The sequence below is a fragment of the Rousettus aegyptiacus genome, unplaced genomic scaffold, assembly GCF_014176215.1.
Source record: "Rousettus aegyptiacus isolate mRouAeg1 unplaced genomic scaffold, mRouAeg1.p scaffold_m13_p_1, whole genome shotgun sequence".
In the NCBI taxonomy this organism is placed as follows: domain Eukaryota; kingdom Metazoa; phylum Chordata; class Mammalia; order Chiroptera; family Pteropodidae; genus Rousettus; species Rousettus aegyptiacus.
In genome coordinates this window covers 82,241,283-82,252,943 of record NW_023416284.1, presented here as the reverse complement: position 1 = coordinate 82,252,943, position 11,661 = coordinate 82,241,283, and the positions used below count along the sequence as shown (strand labels likewise).

At 43.0% G+C, this 11,661-nt stretch overlaps 1 protein-coding gene across 1 annotated transcript in view; it reads right to left on the bottom strand.

Annotated features, from left to right (window-relative positions):
* Window positions 1-219: 219 nt before the first annotated feature.
* LYRM4 (LYR motif containing 4) overlaps window positions 220-11,661 on the bottom strand; it is a 134,265-nt gene continuing 122,823 nt past the window's right edge. The window contains exon 3 of the mRNA XM_016126805.2: window positions 220-683. Coding sequence (XP_015982291.1) covers window positions 615-683 — 69 coding nt within the window. The 3' untranslated portion in view covers window positions 220-614. The remainder of the gene's footprint in view (window positions 684-11,661) is intronic.

Sequence of the window (11,661 nt, the reverse complement as noted above, 5' to 3'; positions counted from 1 at the left end):
TGTGGTTACATAGAGCCCAGGTATCAAATGTAGAGTGTACCCTCTACCTTTTCAGCCCTGCCCTCCTCCCTGCTGCCTCCCAGCTATCTTCTGGTCCTGGACTTGCTTCCACAAAGGGAGGACTCAGCTTAGGGTTGGAGCCTCCCTTCTTGTCCCTCCACTGCCCTCTGCAGGACCTGCATCAGCAGAAATGAAAGTGCATTCATCCCGATGAGTGTATCTGGTGTAGAAGGCTTAAGGAGAAGATTCTGTTTATTGTCAAGGACCAAGAAACAAAGTCTGGAGATGCTTTATACAAGTGGTGATGAACCACTAAAGAGGGGAGGGGTGGAGAGGAGACACAATAATACATGGCATTATTTTGAGTGAGCTCTGGCTCTTCAGTCTAACACTTGAACCAAGGAAAGACAGCTACTTCTTTTTTCCATGAAGGAAGGCTGCAGAAGAATGGAAACCTCACTCAATTTATCAGTTCCTACAGGGTAGGCTGAGCAAGAGGCTATTTTAAGCTGATGCAAGAGGTCACTCATGGTCTCTTGGGAGCCCCATCCCAAGCACAGAATGGATGCTGAAGGTGGTCCATAGTTGCTGGTGGTGGCTGGTGGTGGCGGTCCTTAGGTCTTGGGCTTTTCTTGATTCTCAATGATAAGCTTGTCGGTTGAATACAGTTGGCCAATATGGACCTGAAGGCAAGGAAAAGACACAGATCAAGAACCATGGGACTCCATTAGCTGTGAAAGGTCAGAAAGACTATTTCTAACATTTAAATGTAAATACAAATCATTTAATTGCACTGTGGGGCAAAATGTTGTCACCAGATTTGCCTTTGCGAATTCCTTGCACCACTTAACTCCCACTCCCTCACTGTGAGAACAAGTCAGGGATCCGCATACTCATTCCTTCTTGCCTTTGAAATGGCACCAGCATCTGAAGCCTTCATTTCTCGGGCTATCCTGAGCTGGACGGGACCATCCACCAGGTTCCCTGCCTGGAGGCTCACAAGAGAACCAACCAGATTTGTGCACAGCAATGCCTCACCTAACGGGATTTCTTTCCTTTAGAACTGTTTCTTCCATAAGGAAAGACTTCCTGCATAAAGCAGCAATGTGTGTTGTCTATGTCAGACTAGAAAAGCGATTACATTAAAGGCAATGCAAATGATACTGGGCTGCCCGTCCCAGCTGGGGCTGAGGACAAGAAGTCTGTTTATTCACCTCCAGCCTCTCATCTGTGCTGCCCTTGCCTTTATAAGCATTCTTTTTAATTGTCTTAGTGCCCCATTGTTCCTACTTTCCCAGGAGGATCCTGGAGCCATAATCTGGGGTCACAGCAGGTGACCTTCCTTTGAAACAAAGGGTCTTCATGACAATTTTTTCTCCAAAAGCGCTTCTTAAGGAATACTTTCTTAGGAACAGGTAAAACTAGTGAACAAAGGGCTGAGCATTAGAAAATCTATCTGGATTTCAGAGCAGCTGGCCACTATCTGTGGGTATTTGAGGTGAGTAATTGCTATATAAGTAAAAGAGGGAGACTCCCAAAGGCTAGAGTAGCCACCCAGAAGGGACAGGGGTCAGAAATGAGACCCTCACATGGTTTTCCCCCCTTGCCTTAATATTCCACTTAAAAGTGATGAACCAGGAAAAGGGGAGATTATGTCATTGTAAGGTACAGTGAATGGTGCTTGTTCACTGATGGCTCCAGTAGACAGCATCTGAGTTTTTCCATCCTCCCATGCCATTTGCTAGGTAGGTCTTCAGCCTCCCACTTGCAGAGAGGTAGCCTGATGGCCTGGGAGCAATAACTCACAAGTATTGCTGTAGTGCTGGGGAAAGTGAAGGAAGAGGTGAGAAAAGCTATATCATCTAAAAAGAGAGCAAAAGCACACAGTGGAGAGTTAGGGGATGAGGACGTAGGAATTTTTAATTGCAAGTGAATTCCTTAACTTAAAAAAAAAAAAAAGGTGGCGGTAGGAATGAATACTTTAGCACAATTCCTAAAAATAGTCAAAGCGATGAGCTTTGCTCCTGTGTCTTCAGTTTTGCCTTTCTCTTCTCAATATAAAAAATAACAACCACACACACACAAAATAAGAAGGCTTTTGACACAAGCAGATAGGGCTGCCTGGGGTCCTGTGGACCACACTTTGAAGAGCAGTCATAAAATGCCTTGAGGGTTGAGATTAGCTGGACTGGGTTTGTAAGGGATCATACTATAATCGTAACGAGTGGAGTAGAGGGGCTTGTTTTGGCCTCCCTTCTTTACAATCTGTTATAGTTGCTGGAAACGCTGCAGCCATATTTACCTTACTGTAGAGAAGAGGAAAATCAGCCGCATTCTCCATACTGGATATATGGTTTTATTTATTTTCATATTCTAACCTTAACTGACAAATGGTTACACTATCAATGATTTTTAGAAGACAGGATAAAATGCCAATTATTTTAAAAGGAAAAAAAAAAAAGGTTACTTTTGAAGTGTCTCCCCCCATAACTAACCTAGGTTAATAAAAATAATTTTATGTAACAGCTCAAATGTTTCTGTTACCTGGAAGCTTGTTTCACATTTAATTGATCTTGAAGGGTCCATCAGGAATTCCTCAGAAGTGTCTGTTACTACATGTTCTATGAATCCTTGACTGAGTTTATCATCATTTTTTCAAGGCTCTAGTGGCAAGTATAAATGATGAGGTGGCATAAGGAAGAACTTAGAGTTGTTCAAAAATGGAAGGGGCCTCCTTGGGAAGCTGTAATTCCATGTCACTGTGAGGAGTAGAAAGTGAGGATGGGGAAGGAATATATATGCCAGACAGTGGTGGAAGCAGATGGGCTCCTTCCAACTTTTGGCTTCTGTGACTAAAATGCTTATCCACGTCTCCAGGACCCATCTTGGATACCTCTGGTACCAGCCAGGTGGTCTCTGATGTGTTCCATGTTCTGACACATTAGAAGAAAAAGTGGTGCTCTGGAAAGACCCTGGGAGTGGGAGTTAGGATCCCTGGGCTGTAGCCATGGCTCTGCTGCTGCTCATTGTGTGACACTTTCTACCTCCACCCTCTGGTCTCAGCACTCTCCTTTGTAACATGAGAGGCTATTCCTAGGTGATCTTTACAGTCCCTTGCTGCTCCAATAGTCTTCGGGCCCTAAACAAAGTTGGCGGATGTCCAATGAAAAATGTGTGAAGTCCGTGGGCCAGTGTGGCACCTATATGGTACAAGAGCTCTGGAGACAGCTGGTGGGAACTTGACCAAGGGACAGTCATTGCAGTCATGGAGGGAATAACCAATGTGTTGCAGCAACTGAAGATGTAAGTAGTATCCTGTCACCTCCGGAAAGGGTGACTTTCTTCCTTCTACCTATAAGCTAGCAGTCAAGGAGGTAAATTAGCAAAACTTGCCCTCCAAACTCTGCAGCCCGTCTAGACCATCTGTGTGGTCTTCTACATAGGCCTGTTATGAGGTGATGTGCTCAACGTTGTGTTTGTCCCTTCTCTATCCCTCCCACTGCTCTGGCACCCCTCAAGGGCAAGGCCGGTGAACTGTGCATGCCTGTGTCCTGGGACCTGCACAGTCTTGGAGATGATACTGCCCAGCAGATCAGTGGAGAGCGAGTGAGGAGGAATCAGAGCCAGACGTGCTGGTGAGGGACAGGGCAGGGTTCCTTCTTACAAGTAAAAAACTGGTCACCTACAGGAGACCACGAATAAGTATTTATTGGGTAAACGACCCAGCAAACCCTACAGGAGGCCTGGAAGGGCAGCCACGACCCCTCGTCACGGGGTAGACACGCAGTGAGCACCTACTATACTAAACACTGTACTTGGGTGAAATGTGAAGACGTAATTCCTCCCCTCAGAAGCTCCAAATTTAGGAGCAGAGACAGACAAGGAAGGAAAGAGGTAAGTGCTCCTCGATCTAGAACGTATTGGCAAAGAGGGCAGCACGCAGGACAAGGGGAACTTAGAAGGAGATGGGAATCAGCCTGAGGAAGACTTTGCAGAGGAGACTAATTTTAAGTGAGGCCCTAAGGGGTACAATAGACCAAGAAGTGGGAGCCAGGGGAAGGATGAGAAGCACATTCCAGGTAGAGGGAACGGTCCCTACAGAGGCAGCCTGGTGTGAAAGCACGTAATGCATTTGGGCTTATGAAGAATGTCAAAGACGTCATGGGTATTGAGTATGGATGGGGTGAGTAGGAGTAGAGAAGACAGAGAGTAAAAAGTAGGCTAAGTAGATCATGGAAGGCAACTCATTCTGAGGAAAATTTTAAAATGTTAAAAATAGAGATGAACTTACTCAGATTTGTGGTTAAAGATCACTTTATATCTGTGTGAAGACAAGAGCCCATCAAGAGTGCAGGTGGGAGATGATTTTGCCTTAAACTAAGGGGGTGACAGAAAGTACAGAGAGTGCAGCAGGCTGGAAGAATATTTGGGTGACATATAAAAGGGGGAATGAAACAATAGTAAGATCAAACAGACTCATTTAGATATGATAAGAATCACTACCCACATTTTTGGTGAGAAAAGAAAGCTCAGAGAAGTCAATCAATGGAGGAGTAAAAGACTTTAATCTATATTTTCTGACCTCTGTCGAGTGCCAAAACGCTGCTCCTCTACCAGTTTCCTCACCAATGCTAACTTCTCTAAACCTTTAATTTCGTGTCACTGTAATACAGCTGTAGTAATCACAAAAACTTCGATGAAGAGGTGCAATAACACATTTATTAAAATTTGAGATAACCACATATGGAATTGGGGCCTACCCAATATCTACCTCTCCCTTTTTTCTTATTGGGGACAATATCTAAAAGACTATATGGTCCAGCTTCCCTTGCAGCTAGAGGAGGTCAATGACATGTTAGCTTCCAGGAAGTTCTTTAAAGGGGGCTGCCTGAGCTCAGGGACATTCCACTGCCTCTCCCCACTCTGCCTTCTCTCTGCCTCCAATCCAAACCTGATGGCTGGAACTGTTAGATTAATCTAACACTGTGAGATAAATTTGATATGGGAGCCACACACTAAGGATGAGGAGTAGGTGATGCATGGGTTTTTAGTGACCGAGGAGCCAGCATTCCAGCCCTGGATAGATTACTGTAAATGTTTTGTTTGTTTGTTTTTCTGTTTTAGTTTGAGAGAAAATAAAACTCCATCTTATTAAAGCTACTGTTATTTGGGTTTCTTGTTATATACATGGCTAAACCAAATCATGACTGATATGAACACACACTGTGAATTTAATTGTGGATCATAAGACTATTGAAAAAAAGGCCCCTGCAAAGGAGAGCTGTGCCCCAGGATGTGGAAACAATGTCCTATCACCAGGAGGTACCATTAACAGACAGCCTGGAAATTTCTAAACTTTAAAAAAAACTATGTGAGGACTTTATGAAGATCCTGTTACTTTCTCCCTAAATATATGCTTGAGAGTATGTGGCTATTAAGATTTTGGTATTTTTCTGTGTAGTCTTATAATTCACATATAGATTTAAAATGTGTGTGTGTGTGTGTGTATGTATGTATACAAACACAATCTTTTAATTTGGAATCATCACTTGCTTTTCCTACTTTTGATATTATAATCTGTAATCATTAACTGTTCTCTGCAAGAATATTTTTAATAATGACATAAAATTTCATTATAATTTATACCATTTATAAAAGTATAAATCTTTTATCACACCCCTGAATTTTTTTTTTTTTATAAAAGATTGCTAGAAGTGGAATTATTGGGTAAACAGATCTAAATATTTTTACTACTGATGGATCTTGCAAAACTACTTTCCAAAAGGTTCACTTTTTTGTGCAACCACTGCTCCCTTTGGTGGACTGAGGCTGTGCAGTACATCCCGCCACAGAACCTCCCTCCTCCCACGTAACTTGCGGTGTGCATGCTGTGTGCCAACAGCCACCGACTTGGGGGCTAAGCTGGGAGAGCACAAGTTCTCTTGCCGTGTGGCCCTTCTGCTGTGTTCCTGACAGAAACCCTCACTAACACAGTTTTAACATAGTCTTTCCTTCTCAAAGTCCATCTATCTAAAGGATAGAACCTTTGGGAGATAGGTACTCTCTTGCAAGAAATGCAGCTGTGACATGGGGTGACCTCTATGTTCACCTAGTCTTAATCGGCTCCACATAAAAGGCTCCAAAGAAAGTTTCAGAATGAAGGATGACGGGGTAATCCAAAGAGTTCGCCTTTTAGTAAACTTTAAATTAAAACAAACCTTCAAATTTATAGTCAGAGCATGAATTAGATTTTAAAAATTCTAGATGGAATAATACTTTTATGGTAGATGCAGGGGAGGGGAGAGAGAATGAACTAAGATCTTAATGATGTTAAAAGGGCATAAATATTATGACCTTTTCATTTTTCCAGGCCCCTTGGTGTGATATTTACAGTCCTCTGATGGCCACTGGCCCTATGTGCCAGTGAACTTCTCACTGACTATCATGAAACCTCGGGTTTTGCAGCTTCTGTGCCTTTGCTCAGGCCACTCCACCAGGAAAGACTCAATGTCCACCAAGCAAAAGCCCACCCACCCTTTGGGACAGTGGCTGAAGCTTCCCTGGTCTCCTCTCTCTCTTGGGAACACTTACTGCATGTATCTGTGACACCCATGTGACACTCATGTGGCCTCACACTGTCAGCATTTGTGTGCCTGTCTCCGCTCCTCTGCATAAATTTACAGACTGACAGGGAGTAGGAGAAAGGGAGGGCTCATGTTCTGACTTAGCTGCCTCACAGCATGGTTTAGGGCTGTGCCAGACACGTAAAAGGTGCCCAGTTAGTGCTCAATAGCTAAAGATACCAGCATCTGGTATCCCTGGTTATAAGGCTCTATGTTCATCAGTTCTAAACCTGAGATCTATAAGAGATTATGAAGTGCTTTTGTGGTGAGTTACTGGTGGAAATATTGAACTGATAAAGGCAACTTGATTAAAAATAGTGATGGGACCATTTACTGTAACAAGAATGTTCACTCACTGTTAGGCAAAATCAAATGATTTAAATTTGGCCTAGCAGAAGGCTGGAAGTTATAATTCAAGGCTCACAGGGATTAACTCAGAGCAATTGCAGAGAGGCAAGGAAAATATTCAATTCACAAAGGGGGGAAATATTAAAATGTTACCTCAATGAAGAGTACAGAGATGAGACAATAAATGTTTTTACAGTTCTGCTGCATTTATTTGGGCTATAAAATGTGTCAGCACACATCAGGGGGCCAGCTGGGGATGGATGCTGCGGTGCTAATGACAGAGTACGTTGCTTCCAAGCTGCAGGTGAGAGGAACTAGTCAATGGAAGTGAGGAAGTGCAATTAACAGCTTCAATTTACCGTCCCTCCAGAATCCCAAATTGACTTAAACAGCCACATTAGACTATCACCATGCAGAAACTAGTCATTAAAGCTGATCACACTTCTATTCTAAAAACTTTAGGAGTTGGCATTAGTGTCCATTAGGAAAATACAGATTACTCAGCTGCAAGTAGACGGCATGACTGGATGGCCTAGAAACACTTATGAGCTCGGAGACTCATTAGACAGACAGCCTGCTGGGGAAGGAGGAGGATCCAAGAAAATAAAATTTCATACAATGTTTCAGGTCTTCGTTGCTTACTCATCTGAAGAAATGTGCTGTTTCCTGTGCAACACATCTCAATCTATTTAGACTCAGAGGAGCTGGACTCAATTGCTGGGATGGGGGCAGTGAGGATGCTTAAGTGGGGCCTCTGTTACTTCCTGCCTATTTCACTGGGTTATGAGAATCAAATGACATATCGGATTTGAAGGAAAATGTTCCAATTACCCTACATACTTCCTAGGCCTCAAATACATTAAATATCTTCACCCCGGTGGGAGTATTAAATAAGAATAGTACCAGGCACGTAGTAAGGGCTTGTTAAATGTTACTTATGTGCATGGCCCATCTACTGTCAAGTTGAATACCACAGGGTCCCAGATCTTGACCTTGAGGAACTCAAAGGCTCATCACCCTCTCGTTGTAAGAGTCTATGATTTCGTAATTACTAAACCCACCAACAATGTGGAAAGAGGGTGTCAGCAATGCTTGATACTATCACCTGGTTCTGAACTGGAGCTTCCTGAGCTAGACTTGAAGACTGACAGCTGAGTTCATTCTTTCCTTGACTCTGCTTTGAGGGTATAGCTTCCTGTCCAGGAAGGGCCCATGAAACTTTTAGCTGGTCAGCACAGTCTGGTGTGAAAAGAAGGTGCTCTCAACACTGAAAACTATGGGAGAGATGCTGATATCTGGCTTTGCGTGTGAAGCCATGGGGTGCACTGTCCTTGTTCTCGTCCCTTTCGGTGGATGGGCAAACCACTTGGGCATGGATGATTCCTTGTCTGATGGGAGAAAGTGCCAAATCTTATTGTAATGACTATACAATAACCACTAAAAAAATTAATAATGATAATGATGGTGAAAGTAACAGTAACATTTAATGAGCACTTATGGTATGCCAGACACTATTCTAAGCATTTAATTAATTAAAGCAATTAGTTAGAAGTATTTAATCCTTTTAATCTCACAACTCCTCTATGAGAAAGACACTATTATCAGAAATTTACAGGCTTTTACAGGCAAACTGGATCTTTGGTGTTTAATCTCCACATTTGAAAGGAGTATAATTGCTCAGGAGGGCTTGTCCTTCCATTTTACGTATAAGAAGCCAGCATCTCAGTGGGTCACACTGAAAATGTAATAGGACAGCAACAACAGTCACAACAACAAAAAGTATACATCTAGGCATAACTTTATTAAGAGATGTGTGATGTTTAGAAAGAAAACAGTAACGCTCAGAAATATAAAATAAGTGTGAATGAAATGAGATAAAAATGTCAATCTTTTGATGAATTAATTTATGTTTAGCACAATTATAAAAAATCCCAACAGGATTTTTTGAGATATTTGAGAAAATGACTTTAAGGTTTATTTGAATGAATACAAAGTCAAGAATAAGAAAGAATACTTTGAAAAAGGATATATTAAAGCATTTCTGAGATACTATTAAAACAATGTGGCACTAGTTCAAGAATAAATGAACAAAATAGGAGAGAGAGTTAGAGTTATTACACAGAAGCAGTGAATACAGAAAACCACACGCATAGGGGTGTGGGGCTTGCTTTGACGAGGCTTCGGTACCTCGCACATCTTTGAAGTCCCCTATTGATCGCTGCTGTGTAACTGATGTATTCTACTCCATGATCTATTTATGATCATTTTGGCATTAACATATTTCCCCAAGTTGTCAAGTAACTCTCTGCCTTCCAGAAGGTGCACTTCACCCTGTACTTTTGAGTGCCTCCTCACACTTTGTTTGAGAGGCATATACACATTCCTAGGATAACTACACTTGCTAGGGGCTTTGAAAGGCCCCTGTCCCCAAACCTTTGAACCGCCAATATAATGAATCTTTGATGGGGGAATTTCAGTTTTTGGTCTCCTGACGGACTGCACATTCTGCTGCCTGTCCTGTGGGAGGTGAGCACGAAGTGTGTGCCCTTTCTCTGTCCTATACCCATGCGGACAGCTTTCCACGCTGCTTGGAGCTCATGCGGTGATTCTCTCTGGTGAGACCCCAGGGTGGTAGAGAATTTCCATCACAGCCTTGCTGTAGTCAGGTCACCCACAACGACAAACGTTTTCCGAACAGGCCATTTTTATCATACTTTATGCTCTCTAATAATTTTTTAAAGCAGCAAAGTGAAATAGGGATACATGAAAAGATACTTTTCCATTTAGCAACAAGAGGTATTGTGAAACCTAAATTTATGAATATAGGCCACATGATCTTCCTCTAAAAATAACGATGCACTTGGCTTTTTTCTTTTTTGAATACAGTTGCCTAAGTTGTTTTTCAAAATGTTTACATATTATGACTTTTAATTTTGACACCATTTTATGCCATAGAAGAATGCCTAAAGTGTTCAAACTGGATCGTTGGAAATTCAGTCCACAATTAAATGCACTAGTAGAGAGAGAAGGCCAGTTCAAAGAATGCAGGGATGAAAGAGCTTCCTCTGCCCATGCACCCCATCTCCATTCAACTCTGTAAGCCCTGAATCTCAGATTCTAGATATTCCTAATGCGGAGGGTGGCAGTGAGTAGTCCATCTTTTATTTCCTCTATGATGTTCCTGGCAGAGTGATAAACTAATTTCATATCTCTTCCCTAAATCCCATGTGACAATTAATAATTAACACGTTTCATCCTTGCTCATAGAGACAAGACAGAGACCAGATGCAAGGGTGTGTACTCTTATTAGCATGACCACACATCCAGTTTATATGTATTTTCTCAGTGTAATTATCAACAGAGGCTTCTTTCACTCTCAAGGGTCCTGGTTTGGATGATGAATTGTATACTCTACCTCTTATCCACTGTCGTCAGATTTCTGGGCCATTCTGTTGTTTTTCTGCATGTCTAATATTCAGTTAAAAAAAAAAAGGCCCACCATGTGATGGCCTCTTTCTTTTGTACTCCAGGCCATTAAAGGAAATCAAACCATTTTAATGGGTCTCAGGGAACTATGGCCTCAAAGGAGGCTGAAGTCATGGGCAGCTGGCAAGGATTTCCATTCTAGCAAGCATACTGGCTCCTTTCCAGGAACAAATCCTTTTAGAAGAGATACACAGTGTAAGGCAGTGGCCCCTAACATGGACTGGGCCCCAGAACCACAGGGTCTACTTTTCAGAATACATGTGGCCCAGGCCCCACTCATGGAGTTTCTCATTAGGGAGGTGAGGGCATGGGTCCATGCATGAGACCACACCCTTGCTGCTGATCGGTACCCTTTAGTGAGAAAGAGCACTTAATTTAAGGGGACCTAGGCATAGCCTTTATTATTGTTATTTTAAAGTTTTTATCAGTGTGTTTGGCTGTGTGCATGCGTGTGTCTGTGTATATATATATATATACACACACACACACACACACACACACATATATACACACACATATATATATATATATATATTGCAGTGGGTGAATATTTTCCCAAAAACCAGAGTAGATATTTATCCATCAGGTGTACTTTGGGTACAGCCCTTCCAGAAGGTACAGCCTTGGACTACAAGACCAGAGTGAGGGCAGGGGGCGGGGGGGAAGTGTCTTTGTACCTTAAAATGTAGCCCTAAGATGCCGCACTGTTAATGAAGGCCAGGGATCACACCTTCCTACCCTCTACGACTTGGTTTTTAGAAGTGCTGGGCACTGTGAATGATTTCTACCTGCTGGTCCGGACCACTGCTCAGGCAGGGCAGATGGTTATAAAACAGGAGACAAGTGCTGGCTGCCCTCCTGCCACACTCACAGTCTTCCTCCCCCACCCCTGAGGGATGGGTGCAGAGCTGGTCACGAGTCCCCTGGGGTCAACTGTGAAGCATTGTATAACTAAAGCTCTGAGAGGTGAAGGGGCCCAGACGCAAGCACACCATGCTGCATGTGAGCAATGCTACAACTCAGTCACCAAGCCCTTCTGGGAACTGGGCAGAACTCAGGACCCAAACATAACGTCAGAACAAAACCTGGCGCTTCTCCCGGATGGTAACAGTGAGAGCCCAGGCAAAGCGCCAGACGTCGCATCAAAGGTCATGCTTCTGCAGTGACCTCGGCTGTGCCTCAGCCCTGAACTCAGTGCCTCGGG